The sequence below is a fragment of the Grampus griseus genome (assembly GCF_964374135.1).
Source record: "Grampus griseus genome assembly, chromosome: X".
NCBI classification, from domain to species: domain Eukaryota; kingdom Metazoa; phylum Chordata; class Mammalia; order Artiodactyla; family Delphinidae; genus Grampus; species Grampus griseus.
The window spans coordinates 33,584,011-33,603,312 of NC_138999.1; the positions used below are offsets into that span (position 1 = coordinate 33,584,011).

At 42.2% G+C, this 19,302-nt stretch overlaps 1 protein-coding gene across 1 annotated transcript in view; it reads left to right on the top strand.

Annotated features, from left to right (window-relative positions):
* The first annotated feature begins 3,752 nt into the window (after positions 1–3,752).
* Positions 3,753–19,302, top strand: part of OTC (ornithine transcarbamylase) — a 57,096-nt gene continuing 41,546 nt past the window's right edge. The window contains exons 1-3 of the mRNA XM_082680795.1: positions 3,753–3,965; positions 10,948–11,086; positions 12,556–12,637. Of these exons, the coding sequence (XP_082536921.1) occupies positions 3,889–3,965; positions 10,948–11,086; positions 12,556–12,637 (298 nt within the window). The 5' untranslated portion in view covers positions 3,753–3,888. The remainder of the gene's footprint in view (positions 3,966–10,947; positions 11,087–12,555; positions 12,638–19,302) is intronic.

Consider the following 19,302-nt stretch of genomic DNA (forward strand, 5'->3'; position numbering starts at 1 on the left):
GTGGGCAATCGAGGCTTAGTCCCACTGGGGACCTTCGGAGGAGCGTGTAAAACATGCCTCATGGTCGCCCACACAGGAGTGAGGAGTTTACCCTCAGCCAGACAGCTGTGGGCACGGGCATTAAGAAGTAGCAGGGGGCTTCCCTGGTGGCGCAGTGGTTGAGAGTCCGCCTGCCGATGCAGGGGACACGGGTTCGTGCCCTGGTCCGGGAAGATCCCACATGCCGTGGAGCGGCTGGGCCCGTGAGCCATGGCTGCTGAGCCTGCGCGTCTGGAGCCTGTGCTCCGCAATGGAAGAGGCCACAACAGTGAGAGGCCCACATACTGAAAAAAAAAAAAAAAAAAAAAAAAAGTAGCAGGTATGCTTCCCCAGCAACAAAAGTCATTACCCTCTCACCATGATTTCTGTCCTAGGAAACATTGAAAAATGATCTGTTAAATTTATGTCTATGCCAGTATTATTGCGAATCTTAGCCAGTTGCTGTTTTATGTATTTTACATAATAAATTTCATCTGAAATAATGCTTAATCCCAAACAATGATACTATGGATGAAACTTTTAGGTAGAAGAAAATCTTTTTGGGCAGGAAGGATTTTGTACCTAAAATCACACCATAATAATAATCACTTACTGTATGTAAATGTAATAAAAAATAATAATCATTATTTATGGGATAAAAAGCAAAACAAAAACATCATATTCCAATTGTAGACTTATTTTGAATAAAGTGTTATGTCAGGAAATTTAAAAAAAATATTTATTGGGCTTCCCTGGTGGCGCAGTAGTTGAGAATATGCCTGCTAATGCAGGGGACACGGGTTCGAACCCTGGTCTGGGAGGATCCCACATGCCGCGGAGCAACTAGGCCCATGAGCCACAACTACTGAGCCTGCGCATCTGGAGCCTGTGCTCCACAACAAGAGAGGCCGTGATAGTGAGAGGCCTGCGCACCGCGATGAAGAGTGGCCCCCGCTTGCCACAACTAGAGAAAGCCCTCGCACAGCAACGAAGACCCAACACAGCAAAAATAAATAAATTAATTAATAAACTCCTATGCCCAACATCTAAAAAAAAATTATTTATTTATTATTTATTTTTGGCTGTGTTGGGTCTTCGTTGCTGTGCGTGGGCTTTCTCTAGTTGCGGCGAGTGGCTACTCTTCATTGCGGTGCGCGGGCTTCTCATTGCGGTGGCTTCTCTTGTTGTGGAGCACGGGCTCTAGGCGCGCGGGCTTCAGTAGTTGTGGCACACAGGCTCAGTAGTTGTGGCTCGCAGGCTCTAGAGCGCAGGCTCAGTAGTTGTGGCGCACGGGCTTAGTTGCTCGGCGGCATGTGGGATCTTCCCAGACCAGGGCTTGAGCCTGTGTCCCCTGCGTTGGCAGGTGGATTCTTAACCACTGCACCACCCGGGAAGTCTCTTATGTAGGAAATTAAAAAAAAAAAAAGTGGCAGGTATGTAGGTGAAGACAGAATGCCAAGGGGATACAGACAGGACATGGACACTCATGGTTTTGTGCTTTTCATATTGGTCTTGGTGGTGGCAGGGCTTCATTTAAATGGTCAATGATAGAGTGAATCCACCCCTCCAAATGTTGTTACCCCACACATCCTATTTGTTCCTTCCTCTGGGTCTACTCACAGCTTCCATCCTTTGCTGTAATATCGTTTGTAACCCCCTCCAGTTTTGACAATTCCCTAATTCTTCCCAATTCATCAAGGACCAGTGCCACTTCCTTCAGGAACCCCATCTAATCCCCAACCCCCATTGATGGAAGCTGGATGATGGACACTCCAAGCTGGAGGTCCCATAGGGCCTGAAGCAAGGGAGCAGGGAACAACCCCTACCCTCTTGGTTAGAATGCACAAGGTCAGGGGACAGAGACAGAAGTTGTGCTCTGGAGTCATTCCAAATGGTGAACTCCATGTGAGAAAGGACTCACCATTCCTGGTTATCACTCTATCCCTCAGAGCCAAAGCAGGCAGTTGAAGTGGAATTAAAGGAGTCAGGGGGCGGGTCCATAAGAGCACCTGTACAAATTCTGAGGACGAATGGAAAACCCTGTATGGTGTTTTTCCACCTGTAACACAGATGTCTGTTGAGATAGTTTGTCTTTTGAGATTTAGTGACATTACCTTTAAGCTCATCCCACTTGTGGTATGGTGCCTCTCTTGCAATCTCTCTGGGGGTTATGGGAGGGGGGTAAGTTTTTCTTAGTCCTTTCTGGGGAACTGAGCTCTCACCTCCATAGAATGATGAGGGTTTATGAGTCACTTTGGAATCTCAGCAGTGCTGCCCACATTCCCCACCACACCACGGCAGACACTTCTTGATTTTTCCCCGAATGTTGTTCAGATGAGTTGTTTGTGTGGGTAGCACATTTGACTGAAGATGTGGGCTTTATACTAGCATTCAGTTGAATGCAGTTTACCGTCTTCTCTTCTAGTCTCCCTGCAAACATCCAGTTTCCTTCCCTGTATTAGGTAGAGTGGATTTACTCTCTAAAACCTATCCAACAACTGGCCCGTTCTGCCTCTTCAACGATGCTTTAAGGTGATCTTCTCAAACAAAGCTGGCTTCTCTTCTCCCACGTGGAGCATTCATTCTCTATCTTCTCACCTCCGCACCTCTGCAAGCAGTCTGCCTGGAATAGTCTTTCCAGAACAGATTTGCCAGAGGTTTGGAAATCGCAGTCTTTCCCTCTCTTTATCCCACCTCATCCTCTGCGAGTACAAGGGAATCGTGTCAATAAATTTCCCTGCTGATATTAATTATGACATCACGACCATCCCTGCCCCTGAAGTGGCCATAGTTGGCTTTTAAACGACACTTTTTTTTTTTGCATTCCACAAACATCTAGCAAGTGCTTACCTTGCCCTCCCACCCTCCCCACTTAGAGTTCTCTCCCTTCCCTGTGATGTGGAGGCACTTTATCTGGACCTCCCCATGGGCTTGTATTATGGATATTTATTTACAGATATATGACCCTTACTGAACTGTAAACTCTGCAAAGGCGAGATCATCTTCCTTCCCTGAAATTCCAGCCTAGCCCAGTATCCGACACAGAACAGATTTTGAAAATAACTGATTTCTAACTGTGGATGAATGAATGAGTGTGAAGCTTTGGATGGCCCCTTAGTGATCCGGAGAGGCTGCCAGGGGAGGAACATTTGGTACCCCACCTCCCTGCTTCTGCTGAGTATGGGTTTCTGCTGGAATTATTAGGCAACCCCTTATTTATTGAAGACCTACTATGTGCAAGGCACAGTGGGAGCTCCAGGACAGAGATCTTTTTACTCCATCTCCATCCCCACTCCAGCTTTTTGCCACACACACACAAGTACATCTTTCTATTTGTTTTTGTAGAAAGGCTGGGACTTGGAGGAAAGTGATATCACTGGAAATACTCAGGGATGTCACGTCTACATCTGGGGTTTTGCACTGCCAACTCGCATTTTTGGAATGAGTTATTTCTATGTTCCTTCACAGCAGCCAGCACTGCAGTGTCTTGCATATATTATACACCCAACGAGTACTTGTCAATTGATTTTGTACAAGTATGTGACAGCATAAATATATTATGAAAAATGAGGAGTCTGTGCACCAAAAGAGTCAGGATTCCTTCTCCAAGAAAAACAAAACAAAACCCAAAACAAACAAAAAAAAACCCCACAGTGGTGGATTGGAGCTTGGCTTAAAGTTCAAATGCTCCTGGACCTTGCCCTGCAGTATCTCTAACCAGGGGAATTTGATAAGGTAGTTGAAGGGTGATAGTACCTTTGCTCTCTCACTGAAATCAAAAGGACTCTTAGCTTTCAGGTGGACCCCACTGGCTACCTTGGTGCGGCGTTTTCAAGAGCACAGAATCATCCTTTTCACTATCGAAAGAATATGCTGTTTAATTTGAGGATCCTGCTGAACAAGGCAGCTCTTAGAAACGGTCACAGTTTCGCGGTTCGAAATTATCGGTAAGTGATGGCCACGAGATTTGAGTCTGACTTAGGAACCGTGGTGATAAATGAAACTCTATTCTGCAGAGAAGTGCAGCCTCCTAAGGCCTCCTTCTGCAGGGTATAGTGCCAGGTTCTACCCTTGTTGGAGACAACTGTCTCTAATTCCAGCTGAGCTTTCATTTCTCGGTCCTCTGTAATCAGATTTCATGGGGCGCTGGGAGGTGACGGCGGGTTGGGGGGCGACTAACCGTGGCACGTATAACAGACTAAATGTTCTGGACATCTTCCATTTGTGTACATACTAAAGGAGCAACTGGCTGAAGGAAATGAGAGGAACTAATCTCCACAGGGCCTTCAGCTTGTATTTGGGTTTGCCTGAAAACAATATATCATTCTGGGGCATGGTGATTGATTCGATCTTTAAAAAAACAGACCCCAAAAGAACGACTACATAAATATTTACAAAGTTGCATCCTCCTCACAGCCAACTGGCCGTGCCTGCGGTCGAAGGTGGTGTGGAGTGTGTCCCTGGGGAAGAGGACAAGGGTGATGGGTTAATCGGAGAAGCAAGGCCATCAAATCCGGACATTGTTGCCAGAAAGCTTCTAGAGTAACTGCCTGTTAACAATCAGAATTTTCCCAGTGCCTCTTGACAACCGAAACCAACCTCAAAATGACCTCAATGACTCTTAAAGTTAGAAGCTTCTAGTCTGAAGGTTTCTCCCACTCTTAGGAAGTGGCCCTGTGATTTGTGGCCCTGGGCCTCCCTTCTCTGGGCCGCCTGACAGCTCTGGACTCTCTGGACTCTACCATTAGCACCACTCAGAAGCCAGAACAACATTGTAAATGATATTGTAAAGTTGGGACCTCAGAGCCACAGAATAATGCCTTCTCCTATTTTACAGATAAGGTAAATGAGGCCCAGAGAGGTTATGGGGTTTACTAGTTAGTGCCAGAGTTAGACTATATAAACCAAGCATCTGGAGGAAAGCTCAGGTTTAGAGTCTAAAGAACTGGGTTCAAGGCCTGGCACTACCACTCGCTGGCTATATAACCTTGAGCAAGTCACTAAACTTTTCTGTGATGTTGCTTCACTTATAAAATGGGAGAAAGCGTAATACCTGTTCTGCCTACATCACAGGGTGCTTCAATCATTTATTTAATAAACACTTATTGAGCACCTACTTCGTGCCACGCCCTAAGCAAAGTGTTGGAGATACGGTGGTAAATAAGGTAAATAAGTTATTTCATTCCAGACACATGAAATCACAGTCTAGCAATAATCAGTGAGATAATGTGTGTGAAAACTGTCAAGTGACAGGCACATGTTCATTATTTGATCATTCCATCCCGCTGAGTTACATCAGATGAAAGTGCGATGAAATTTCATTCCACGGTTTTTAACAAAGACTCATCACTGAGCTGGAAACAATCAACTGAATGAATAACCAAAGCTTGGAGCTTAAACTTACACTCCTCTTTGAAAATCACAGTGATGACTGATTTTTTTTTTTAACCATTATTACAGGCTAAATTTTTGCAAGTAAAAACCTCTTCCAAATATTTAGGCATTTTGGGGCATTTACTAAGATTCTATTTTCTCTCTCCAGTAGCTAGACTATGATTCTGAAAATCCCGGCTAGCCATCTCTCACAGTGAATGGGGACTGAGGCAAAAGCATGGCTAAGTCAGCCCAAATCCATACCTGCTATTTGAAAATATGAAAGTCTCAAATCACTCATGTCATTAGAAACTACAGAGCATGAGTCTCTATTGAAAAATGGCATAACACTGAAATGGTGTCCTCTTCAGGTGGCGTGAGTATTTTTCTTTCCTGCTCTTTTTGTTAGCCACCCTACCTGCCAGCTAGATGATTTCAGAATTGCTGATCTCCAATAAGACCTATAATCTTTGATGACCCCTTAACAATAGAGAAAATCGCCCCATTATCTCTGCCTGTATGGTACTTTTACTTTGATTTTCAGCTTTCTGCAGAGATTCGGGTTCTTCTGCATCCCCCCACTCCCCCATTCTCCCCTCCCCACCCCTGTCTCTCTTGGGAAAGGCGGAGGGCGCTTGTTACATACCATGTGAGTGTAGCGCTAGAGAGTAGTAGGAAATACGTGGTTAGGGTTTGGCAGTGCCACAAAATAGGGACTGCACAGTTTTGAAGCGAGCAGCCATATCCCATGGGCATGATAAAATGACTGCTCAAGTGAGGCCGAAGCCATCTACACAGGCTCCCGGATCAATCATTTTTAGTCAGTAATTTTTTCTTTTCTTATTTATTTATTTTTTTTTACAAAATCAATAGGATCAGAGACCAAGACTGCCGAGAACACCCAATCCATAGGCTTTTCATCTCACAAACAAGGCTCTAGAGCCTGGCTGTGTTTGGATAATAGACAGTGTCCTATGATTTGCTCCTATTAAGGAAACCACTTATAGCTTTTAAAGAAACCACTAAAATAATATCTTTCTTTATCAGAGAAGACCAACTTGTAAGTGCAGTTCAATTTCATCTCACAAATAGAAATTTCTTCAGAGAATATTGAGCTAAGCCACCCAGTTCTGTGGAGGTTATGGATTGGAGCTGGAGGTGACTGGTTTTCAGGTATTTCATTCCAGGCCTCTCTAAGGGCTTACAGAACTCATTAAGTTCCCTTCATCCCACACACGTGCCGATCTATACATACGTGGACATGCAGACGAAGCAATTACAGGCCATCCACGCTCTTGTGTAGAGGAGAGAAAACAGTCCTCTTTGATTATTCACATTTTCCATCATAATTGAAAATGAGTGCCTTTTAAAAAACATATTTCTTGGGGCTTCCCTGGCGGCACAGTGGTTAAGAATCCACCTGTCAATGCAGGGGACATGGATTCGAGCCCTGGTCTGGGAAGATCCCACATACCGTGGAGCAACTAAGCCCGTGCGCCACAACTACTGAGCCTGCGCTCTAGAGCCCGCGAGCCACAACCAGTGAAGCCCGCGTGGCACAACTACTGAAGCCTGCCCGCCTAGAGCCCATGCTCCGCAACAAGAGAAGCCACTGCAATGAGAAGCCCGCACACTGCAACGAAGAGTAGCCCTCGTTCACCGCAACTAGAGAAAGCCTGTGCGCAGCAACGAAGACCCAATGCAGCCAAAAATAAATTAGTTAAAACAAAACAACAACAACAAAACATATTTCTTCACTTCAGAAAATTATACAAGGCATGAGACCAGGAATGGAATGGGGTCATTATGTTTCCCTTGGCCAACAGCAGAATTGGGGTTTTATTTCTAGTTTGTTATTTTTAGTAATTTAATAATTTAACTAAGATAAAAGAAGTAGAGGCGGCCACAGTTTTTCGACAGTTTCGCGTTTCCAGCCCTTTAATAGTAGGTCTGCACGAATCCTCATCCCACTCTTCAACTTTCAGATGAGGGCAAAGTTTTACAGTTTTAGAATACTGACTATCTAAGGTATCTTAGAAACCATCTAGTCACCCAGTTATCAATAGTAATTTATACCACATATGAGCATGTGGCAACAGTGACAAATGTTGCAGGTATATTTTTATTAATAAATTATTATTATTGTTAATAATAGAGAAATTTGGAAATGATTTGTGCTTTTATTTTCCAAATCAATAGGATCATATTCAAGTGTTTTGTGAAAAGAGGGTCACTCTCCCTGCCATGCGTTGCAATATACCTTTCTGAGATGGAAAGAAAGGGATGAAATTAAATTTAGGCCACTGAGAATTCAGATGGCTCCAGTATGGCCTGTGGGAAATCTTGTATTTATGAACTTCATGAGCGTTGTGGAAGTCAAAGACATGAAGGATCACTGATTTGTAGTTCATTTTCTTACTTTTTCAGATGAGGAATTAATGCCAAAAATGGAAAATGATCTTCCCAAGGTCATAGTTGAACTAGGACTCGAATTTGAATATTTAAAACCACTGCTCTTTTCATTCCACTGCTTTGATGACTTCGATCCTTCCAAATTGATCAAATTGGCCAATCTCCCCTTGTTCAATATCCCCCCATCCTCTCCCCCACCTTGTTTAAAAGATATAGCCAAAATCTCAGTAAAGACGAAAAAAACACCAAGAAAATATGCCTTTTGTATCAGTCTGCAATGTTAAAGAAACACCAAAATCTCTGCCATAAGGCCCACTGGCCCTCTCTTATGCCTCCAGAAGCTAAAGTCTTTATCGCAGACTCTCCATGGGGATCAAAATATCATTTAACACTGAATTTTTTCCTACTCTGGCAAAGTCAGTTTCTGACTGACCACATTTTACTCGAATTAAGCACTTTCTCTTCCAACAAAATACAATTATACAAGGGAACACATCCAGGTTGCCCCCGCTACTCCAAACAATTTACTAGAGTTGGAAAATGCAGACTGTAGCAATGAAAGGTTTCATTCTGCCAATAGAGAATACTCTTCCATTTTCTAGCTAGGAAGATATTTGGGTGAAGCTAACACAAGGGTACTATTACCTTGGCCTAACTTCTTAGCATTCAGTGGTTTGGGGTGAAGAAATCTCTGTAAGTATTTTTTCAAGGGATAAAATTAATGTAACAAACGAGTTGCCTTTTTCAAAAGCTCTGCTATAACCGACTGCCATGACAGTTTTGACAGAAAATCTGTATGTGGTTCCCATTGTTTTCTCCAATATTGTATTCTCCCCGTTATGTGTTGGCTGAAGAATGATAATGTGGTTTAGGTCTGGTTTACCAAGGAGACACACTTGAGTACAAAGAGACCAAGCATTTTATGGGAACACTAAAATAGTGATTCTGGCCTTGGTCTGGCTCATGAACTAGAGTAGGCTGCTTCCAACTGAAGCACTGGGTCTCTGTGAGAACTTAATAGCCCTTTAGGCCAGCGGTTTTACCTAGCTAACTCGCGTGTGAGTTTATCACCAGAAAGCAAGAAATGCTTGATACGGACAGGAAAAAAGGGGTCTGTGGAGGAGGCATTTCAACATGGTACAATTGTGGAGGCTTTTTACTTTTCTCTAATTTTTAAGTAGCTTAGGAAAGAGGTGTGGTAACTCCATTTTGGAGCAGAGGGGAGGAGACAGTAAACAGGATAGGAATTTAAACTGGAACCATTGTGTTTGCTTTCCTTCCAGTGATAAATTTTCCTGGTTAGCTCTTGATATCTATGAAAAACAACTCTTTTTCCCAAGACAACATTTCCTGCCCCGCCTCCTGGACAGAATTGAGAAAGGCGGTGGCTGCTCTAATGATTTTTCAATGATGTAAACAGTACGACCCCCTTCACCAGGTGAGATACAGTTTTTAAAAAATTTTCCAGTTAATTACTCCAACGCTCACAGGCTAGTATGACAGATTTACAAGATCTACCTTTCCACTCTTTTTGTCCCCAAGAACCCAGGGGACTTACTCTGTCCAAAAGGGGTTCATGGAAAGAGGTAACCAAAATATTGGTATAGTTCATTATTAATGTACTTCGGATTTGGCCCTCATAGTGCTATGGGCAAAAACTTATCCCACCAGGTCCTCTCACCAGTTTTCCAGGTTTTTGCACTTGACACAGGCTGCTAGGCATAGGATCCAAGGTTATAATGCTTTTGTTTCACATGCATATGTCCAATCATTGTTCCTAGTAGTGCAAATACAATACTGGAGTGGTTGAGCCCTAGAGGATTTCAGCTTTAGCAACATACTAGACCACAGTCAAGTCTCCTCCATGACTCTTAGGTCTTGTGTCCAGCCTAGGCCACAGGCCATACTTGCTCTTGCCTCAACATTAATTCTGTTTGGGGGGGCTCTTGGTATCTTTTTTGTCTTCAGACTTTAGTCATGGCATTGAAAATCCATCATGGTGGATCTCTCTAAATTTATTCTCAGAAATCTGCTGAATTTCTTTTTAAAAAAATTTTATTTATTTATTTTATTTTTGGCTGCATTGGGTCTTCGTTGCTGGGCACAGGCTTTTCTCTAGTTGTGGCGAATGGAGGCTACTCTTCTTTGCGGTGCGTGGGCTTCTCATTGTGGTGGCTTCTCTTGCTGTGGAGCATGGGCTCTAGGTGCGCGGGCTTCAGTAGTTGTGGCACGAGGGCTCAGTAGTTGTGGTGCGCGGGCTCAGTAGTTGTGGCGCACAGGCTCAGTAGTTGTGGCTCACGGGCTCTAGAGCGCAGGCTCAGTAGTTGTGGTGTACGGGCTTAGTTGCTCCGCGGCATGTGGGATCTTCCCGGACCAGGGCTCGAACCCGTGTCCCCTGCACTGGCAGGTGGAATTTTAACCACTGTGCCACCAGGGAAGCCCTGCAGTACATTTCTTAAAGTTAAACAAAAATCATTGTTATTATTACACATGCTTTTACTGAGACTCTTTGAGGGAATAAAATAAGCAGAGGACTTTTTTCCCCCTAAAAGTTAATAGAAAAGCCACAGGGTCCATTGTATCTGACCAGGGACAATAAAGAACAAATCTTCAAGAATAGATCTGAAGGGCAGTAGAGGGAAAAGAATGAAATTGTTTTCTATTATAGGTACATAACAAACTCTGTTTGTACCACTGAATGATTTCAATGATAATAGCTAAAATGTATCAAATACTTATTATATGCCAGACACTGTCTGATTTCCATGTATTAAATCATTTCATCCTTACAACAACCCTATAAGATTATTATACTCATTTTCTAGGTGAGAAATTTAGGTGCAGAGAGAGTTTAGGTAACTTGCCTAACTAATACGTAACAAAGCCACTCATATGGTTATTTCCAGCAGAGAAGAATTCAGCCTCTTTCCTCAAATTTTTCTTTTCTCTCAACATTCAGGATGCTGGCTATCTAAAATGTAAACCACAGCCATACCAATTTGCAATGTTGCTATGTGTCTGCTATGTTTTGTGTCAAGAATTAAACAATGAATTACCATAGGACATAGATTTTGCTTTTTGTTTTTTTGTTTTTTTTTAGATTTTGTTTTCTTCAATGTATAGTTCTCTTTTTCTTTTTTGTAGATGTGGACAACCACTACAAAATAAAGTACAGCTAAAGGGTCGTGACCTCCTCACTCTAAAGAACTTTACAGGAGAAGAGATTAAGTATATGCTATGGCTATCAGCAGATCTGAAATACAGGATAAAACAGAAAGGAGAGGTATGCAGCATTTCCACATTACCTTCCACTGCTACCAATCAGCCTTTTTAATGACAGCCTTTCCAGAGAAAGAGGGAAAAGAAAATACATTAAAATTCCTAAACAGTAGCTAAGTAATGAAACTACACAGGCAAGGTAATTGATTATCACTGAGTGTACAGGCATATAAAAAGCATAAAAATCAGTTATTCAATGACAATTCATTGCATTTCTTTCATGTGGAATGTTGAAAGTCATTATTAACTGAATCAGAACCTAAGGAATCATTTCTCTGGAAGGATTTTATTTTTATACCTTTTTTCTTTTCTCTGTGTGTTTTCTATCAAATGAAAAATAAGGATGATACATTTTTTTCTAGCAACAAATTTCAATTGTGGATGAATATCAGGCATATCATCATTAGGATAATTTTAAAAAATTCAGGATGATGTGACAGTGTTAAAAAATTTAGATTAGCAAATAAACAATTAAATGGTAACCAAGTGGGAGAAGAGATGGGATATGGTGCCTTGCGGGAAGCATTATTCTGCATTTTAAGCAATTTATGTTTGAAACACACTTAATTAATGCAGCAGCTTCATTTAGACTGCTTAATTGTGAAAGTGTTTTCGTATTCCAAGCTTGCTCAGAAGCATTTGAAAGAGCTGGTTTCAGGTTGAGAAAGTTTTACACAACCTTGATTTTCTTATCTAGTTCACTAGCTCTCCAAGTTCCTAAGAACGAACTGAAAATAGGAGTGACTCCAACTGCTGTGGGTTCCTATAGAAGACCTTGAAATAAGGAGAAAATGTCCCCCAAGATCCCAGGCTTTTTGTTCTTCACACCTCGTGGTGAGGAAGGTTAGCTGGCAGGAATGTGTTTGTTCTAGAACTCATCCTACTGGGAAGTCCATCTACAGAAGAGGAAGGAGGCAGAGCTCCACCCCACACCCAAACTCTCCAGATTGTTTCCACATGACTTCTAGGAACAAAGTCTTTGCACTCTCACAAGGATGCGTGATGAAAGTGTAGCTGAAACTCTGGAGTTTCATCTTTAGGAGTCTGAGTACCCCACGTTGCGACAGAGAAGCACATTCCTAGCTGAGAAAACACTTCTGAACCAAGCATCTTCAAGGGCATTGAACACTGGTAGAGGTTTTCACGGATTTAAGTAAGAAGATGGCTCCAGTGTGAAATATTAATAAACTTTGGAACAAATGTTCAGGTTGAACCCAGAGCAACTAATACTACTTTCTCATTACGTGTCAGTAAGCTGTGGGAGTTCCTGCTCCCTTCCCCCATTTGTATACAACATGAAAAAAAAACACTTTAAATTCACTGTTTAAATAACATCTGAACACTTGTTTGGGAACAGTGTTAATTATTCTACATTTTCTGATAATGTAAAGAATAAGTTTTGAAACGTAATCCTTGCTATTGGATATAAAATGTATATTTCATTTTAATTGTATTCTTGTCCTTGACTTTCAGTATTTGCCTTTACTGCAAGGAAAGTCCTTAGGCATGATTTTTGAAAAAAGAAGTACTCGAACAAGACTGTCCACAGAAACAGGTGAGTCCATAGACAAACTTGGACTTGTGTTGAAGAGGGGGCCAGAGGGTGAGGACCTGGGAGGAGTAGCCCAGTGGGGGGATTTGTTTGTCTCTTTGGCAACAACAAAGGGCAAACATTGTCACTGAGAATGAGTAGTGCAAGCCTCTGCATGCTCTTCCCAATTCTCATAGAAGCTGCAAGCAGAAGGCTGAGTCTCATCTGTAGGGATTCCATGAGGACTTGGGTAGAAGTCCCAAATAATTCTTCATGTTCAGTACAGAATGTCAGTGGGCATAAATTCTCAGGCCTCCAACTCATGTCAGCAAGAAATGTGTATTTTTCTAACATGTAAAGAACTTTTCCTTGTTTGTTTCAATTTTGCTGGATGATGGAAACAATCTCTGCAACGCTAGGCAATCCTCAGTTGTTTAAAAAGTGTTTACTGTGTCAGTTTAGGGTCTCTTCCCCTTTTCCCCACAGTCATGGTTAAGTCCTGGAGAGTATCTCAATGTCCAGGCATCTAAGAGCTATGGGGATCTGGTCACTGGTCATCAGGACATCATCATCACATGGCTATGCTGAAATCTGCGGAGACTTCTGAACCTTGGACCAGACCTATTTGACCTTGACTGGCTCCCATTTACTGTGGAGTTTGCTTTACTCTGATCACAGGATCTGAGCTATCTCTTGGTTTGGCTCTCTCAACCTCTTGGCGGCTCTGCACGCCACAGTGGGCACAGAGATATTGCAAGGCTCTCTCTACTCTACCGTTCCTTCCTCTTTCTGGGTGCTAGGCAGTTCTAGAACATTTGCTCCCTCCTAGAACGCTGTCTTAAAAGCAAGACACAGGTGATCTCAGCTCTGGGGTTCCCCAAACTCATCTGAAATTTCCATCATGCTCCCTACCCTTCAGTCCTTGGCTTGGGGGACCGACAGCAGGGTACAGTGTCAAAAGTCTATTTCTGTTGCTTCTTCACTCTTGCAGCTTTTCTTCCCCTTCCAGTTCCCAGGTGATAAAGTAAGAGGAAAAACTGGCTCTGACTATCCATGTATTCTTTCAAGTCTGCTGTTTGTGCCTGAAATCCTAAGCTGTTGAAATTCAAAATTTCTTTTTTCTCAAACTATGATCTCTGTAATGAGTTTCAAAAAGTCTGTTTTGAAACTCATAAGCCATACATCACCTCTTGTTTCTCTCTGCATTTCTGCTCCATCAGACCTCCCTTGAATCAATAATATGACTGCCCAAATGAGCAAATGGATAGGACTGAGGAAAAGGTACCACAAACAAAAACATGTTGGTTGATCCTTTGCATATCTTATCCTACTTACAAGCATCAGAGCTTTCTAGGGTTCAGAAGCAAACAACTACTTCATGCAATTCTTGCCTTGTAATGATCAGCAATGAGGTGCCTCAAATGCATAACAAAATGGAGTTTAGAGTGATCAAGTGACTTGCTAAGTTCATGCAATTAATACAAATTGGCACCAGGATTCAGATCTCATGTTTACTGTTCTTACTAATGCACTCCCCTTGCCCTTTGAGAGAAGGAAGGAGGAAGAAAGGAAACATATAAAGTGTCATCTAATCTTTAAAGTCCTAGGAAGAAAACTGCTGAGAACATTTTGCTCTTTAAAGCTGGGTTCTTTAAAAGGTCACAATGACATTGACGTTTAGTAAAGGAAAAATGAATATTGCATAAGCCAGTCAGTAATTCTGAAATTCTGCTCCTTTTCAACATTGGTTATCATCTTTTAAAATCATTAGTACTTAAGAGAGGTGTTCTTTTTTGAAGTCATCAAAAGAATCGATTAATATGGGCTTCCCTGGTGGCGCAGTGGTTGAGGGTCCGCCTGCTGATGCAGGGGACACGGGTTCGTGCCCCAGTCCAGGAAGATCCCACATGCCGCGGAGCGGCTGGGCCCGTGAGCCATGGTCGCTGAGCCTGCGCGTCCGGAGCCTGTGCTCCGCAACGGGAGAGACCACAACAGTGAGAGGCCCACGTACCGCAAAAAAAAAAAAAAAAAGAATCGATTAATATATAGAAATTTCTCAATTTTAAGTTTCTTTCAGATTATTTTTTCTTGGTTCTTAGTGTTGTCTACCACGTTTCTCTGTTCAAATGTTATTTTCGATTTAAATACCCCTGAATAAGTGATCAGTTTTACCATGCACATATCACGTGGTAGTTAAGCTACTAATAAAACCAAGAGTGAAGATTTAATAAGCTTTTGGGTACAGATCCTGTGCTAAGTGCTCTACATTAATTACATGGATTATCTCAGTCCTCATGACAACTCCATGAGGGTGAGACCACTGAGGAAAACAGGCTGAAATAGGTTCAGCAAAAGGCCCACAGACATATAGCTAATAAATGGCAGACCCAGGATTAGAAGCTATTATTAAATGTATTTTTAAGTGTCTAATTTAATTCAGACATTTATTAGTCATGTTTTATTCCAATAAAGCTGTTTCTACAGGTCGCATTAAGCATTTTGTTAAATGATGGTTTTCTATAGAGAAATGCTCTGGGACTTCCTTGGCGGTCCAGTGGTTAAGACTCCACGCTTCCACTGCAGGGGGCACAGGTCTGATCTCTGGTCGGGGGACTAAGATGCTGTATGCCGTGCGGCAAGGCCAAAAAAAAAAAAATGCTCTGAAATCTGCACAAAATTACAAACTATAACAAATATATGAGAAAAGGAACATACGATCATAAAAAGTTATGGTTCACAGAATATTCATCACTATCCTCAATAAATACCCATCGGTCTCACTGCATATGGCATCCTGCCAAACTCAACAGTAGGAGAATCAGTCAGAGTAAGCAGCTGATTTAAATGTGTACAGAAATGGTAAACCTCAACCCCCAACATGGCAGAGCATTTCTACTGTGTACATGTGCATCTTAATGGTTGTCGGTTAACACAATTTTTCATCAAAACCTGTTACCTTGGTATTTAGAATGAAAATAGGATGTAATTAAAACTGTCAATTGCTACCCCAGATTTGTGTCAGCCTCTGGGATGGGGTGATCCTCAGAGGACAGTCCTTGAGGCTTCCATCCCAGGCCTGAGTTGCAAAGATACAGCAGCATTTATACTTATCTCGGGGGACAAAATAAAATTCTCCACCCAATAAAATAGATAACTAATAAGAATCTACTGTATAGCATGGGGAACTCTACTCAATACTCTGTAATGACCTATATGGGAACAGAATCTAAAAAAGAGTGAATATACGTATATGTATAACTGATTCACTTTAGTGTAGAGCAGAAACTAACACAACATTGTAAATCAACTACTCTCCAATAAAAATTAATTAAAAAAAATTCTTCACCCAAATCAAGCCATATTAATTGCCCATGTAATATTTTTATTAAAATGTAGGACACCTAGAGAAAAGTGTGCAAATCATTAAGTGTCCAGTTCAATGAATTATTACAGTAAACACATCCTTGTAACTAATACCCAGATAGAGAAATAGGATGTGAATAGCACCCAGAAGCCCTCCCTTGTATCTTCTTCCAGTTGCTACTCCCCCCGCCCAACCCCTGCTCCGCCCCCAAAGGGTAACCATTATCCTGGCTTCTAACCTCACAGATTAGTTCTGCTGTTTTCGAACTTTATAGAAATGGAGTCATTCAGCATATGCTCTTTTGTGTCTGGCTTCTTTTGCTCAGCACTATGTTTGGGAGCTGTATCGATGTTGCTGTGTGTGTAGTTGTAGCTTATTCATTCCTCACCCACTCTTTGTGTATGCCTGCCTGCCAAACCGTACAATTCTCCTGTGTGTCTACTGATGACTATACTCTTTTATTGCAAATTAATTGAGCAGATAGGTGGATACATTTATTAATCTTGGTAAGTGCGGCAGCTGATGGAAAAATGCACAGGGCATCCTACGAGATGGTTCTTTTCAATATTTAACAGTGGTATTTGACTTTCAAGGTGAAATGGAAGCTAGTGCTTTCCAAGCTGCTTCAAATTCATCATCTTTACAGAGGTGGCAATATAAAAAACGTGATACTATGCTGCAGGAATGAAAGCGGAGCACAGAGAGGTTAATAGCTGCCTTAGTTCTACCAGCAAGAGCTCTCAGAGCCTTTACATTTCCAGAGCGTGAATTCTATATATAACCCTTCCTCCAAAGCTTGCAGAGATCTGTGAGGAAAAGAAACAGTAAAATAAGATGTACTTTTATTTTCCCAGACAGAAATTAAGATATTAACAGGTGAAATCCTTTGTTCAAAAATATCTGATGTGTACGCATAAACAAGTGAAACAGATAAAAACAAACTCCTCTGGATGAAGAGTGAAGAGAGAGTAGAGACCCGTCCAGCTGTCCTCCTTTCCTCAGCAATGGCAGCTCCTGGTGGCTTCTCAGAACCTCTGACACCTTCCAGAACCACTTAATGCCATCCACGTCTGATGAACTGGTGAATGCTTGACCTGTACTTTTGGACTGGGGTCTGAGGCTTCTTTTCGATCGGTGACCAAAAATTGCAGAGGCAATTCTTCTTAGAAGCAATGTCCTCCCATTTAATCTTCTTCAAGAACTGCTGAAGGCTTTGTCGACTGAAAAAAATTGCACAAACTAAAAGTTGAGAATTATGTTTTATTCGGTGGACTTGCTGAGGACTTAAGCCTGGAAGGCAGCCTCTCAGGTAGCTCTGAGGGACTGTTCTGAAGAGGTGGGGGAGGAACCAGGATATACAGGAGTGTTTGCAACAAAATCCAGGTCGTCGGAACATCAAAAAATTACCGTTAATGAAAGAAAACCAGACATCTCAAGTTACTGAATTTAGCACTTTTTTATGTATGGGAAGAAGCAAGAATCTGGGCTCATGGAAATCATTCCTTTGATATGCACCTTAATTATCTAGGGCCAGTATCCCATTCTTTCCCATCCGGAGTCCCCTCAGGGTGCACTGCTGGGGTGGCTGTAGTGACTGAGGGCTTGGCAGTGGGCAGCCCTTTTGTCTCCATTCGGAGTTCCCTCAGGACTCACCCTCGGGGCGGTGGTAGTGGCTGATAATAGCCCACAGCATCATTTGTGTGCTGACAGGGCAGGCAACATTCTTCATTCACAGCTTCCACTCCTATTTCTTAACACTTTCTGTAACCTCTCTTCCTATCCCTACCTCATAAGTCCAGGCTTGACGGGAATCTTCGTTATAGCACAAAGAGAAAAATGAAAAGGCAACAAATCCTGGGTTGTCACAGCAAAATGACTTCTAGTCAAAGTAAGAGTATGACTTCAAGCAGACTTGCCAGGAGGCCTTAAACTTCCTCTGAAATCTTCCTCCACAGTCCCCAACCCTCAATGGCATTCATCCCTGTGCCAGGCACATCGTAGGTGCACCGTAAATACTTTCTTGATGAATGTGCAGTATTCATTTTTGTTTAGGTGACTTCCCCTGTTTAGAAATAGATTAAGGGCTCAAGAGTGATTAGTGATTATAATCGTCACTAAATCGCATTAGCTCACTTCACACGTAATAGAAAATTCCATTAACAAAATTAGGAGATGTTTGCAAGTGAAAAGAACGGGTCCTCTCTCCAGAGTCAAAATCCTTCCTGCATTTGTTCAGTAAGTATTTGTTGAATACTTACTATGTACCAGTATTTATTCTAGGTTCCTGAGATTGATATATCAGTGAAAAAAAGAGAGGTAAATCCCTGCCTTCATGAAGTTGACATTCTAGTTGGTACACAGACGAAAAACAATAGACATAACACATTTTAAGTGGATGATATATCACGTTGGAAGGTGATAAGCGCTCTCGGCAAGGAGAAGACTGCCTGGAAGTGAGGGAGAAACATGTACTCCATTATTTGGACTTTGCCTTTTACTCTGAGTACAATAGGGAAATCTTTGGAGGGTTTTGAACAGAGGAGGAATGTGACCTAACTTGCATTTTAAATGGATCTCTCTGACTGCTCTGTTGAAAATAAACTTCGGGGCTGGGGGTGCAGATGAGATAGAAGCAGGGAAAGCTGTCAGTAGGTTGCTATAGTACATAGAGGCTGGGGCCAGGGTGGTGGCAGAGGAAGGGGTAGGAGGGCCAGATTCGGGATATGTTTCGAAGGGAGAGCCAACAAGATTCCTGATGTATCAGGTAAGAGAGAGGCATCAAGGATGACTTCAAGGTTTCTGTCTGAGCAACTGTGGGCAGGATGGAGCAGGATAGAGCAGGTCAGGCAGGATGGAGGGGAAAATCAAGAGTTCAGTTTTGGAAGTATTGAGTTTGAGATGTCTTTTAGACACACAAGCAAAGATGTTGAAGAGGCAGCTGGGTATTAGTTTGGAGTAGGGGAGTGAAATTTGACCTAGAATACTTGGGAGTCATCAGCATACAGATGGTATTTAAGGCTATGGGACCAGATACAATTATAAAGGAAATAAGTGTAGACGGGGAGAAGAGGACCAAGGACTAGCCCTGGGGAACATCGACATTAAGAGGTAAAGGAAAAGAGAAAGAACCAGCAATGGCGATTGAGAAGAAGCAACTACCAAGGTAGATGTAAAAGCAAGAGTGTGTGGTGTCCTGGATGGTGTGCGAAGGAAGTTTATCAAGGACAAGGCAGTGAACAACTTTGTTAATTGCTCCAAGGTCAAGAAAAATAAGAACTGAAATGGCCACTAGATGTAGTAATGTGAAAGTCATTGGTAACCTTGG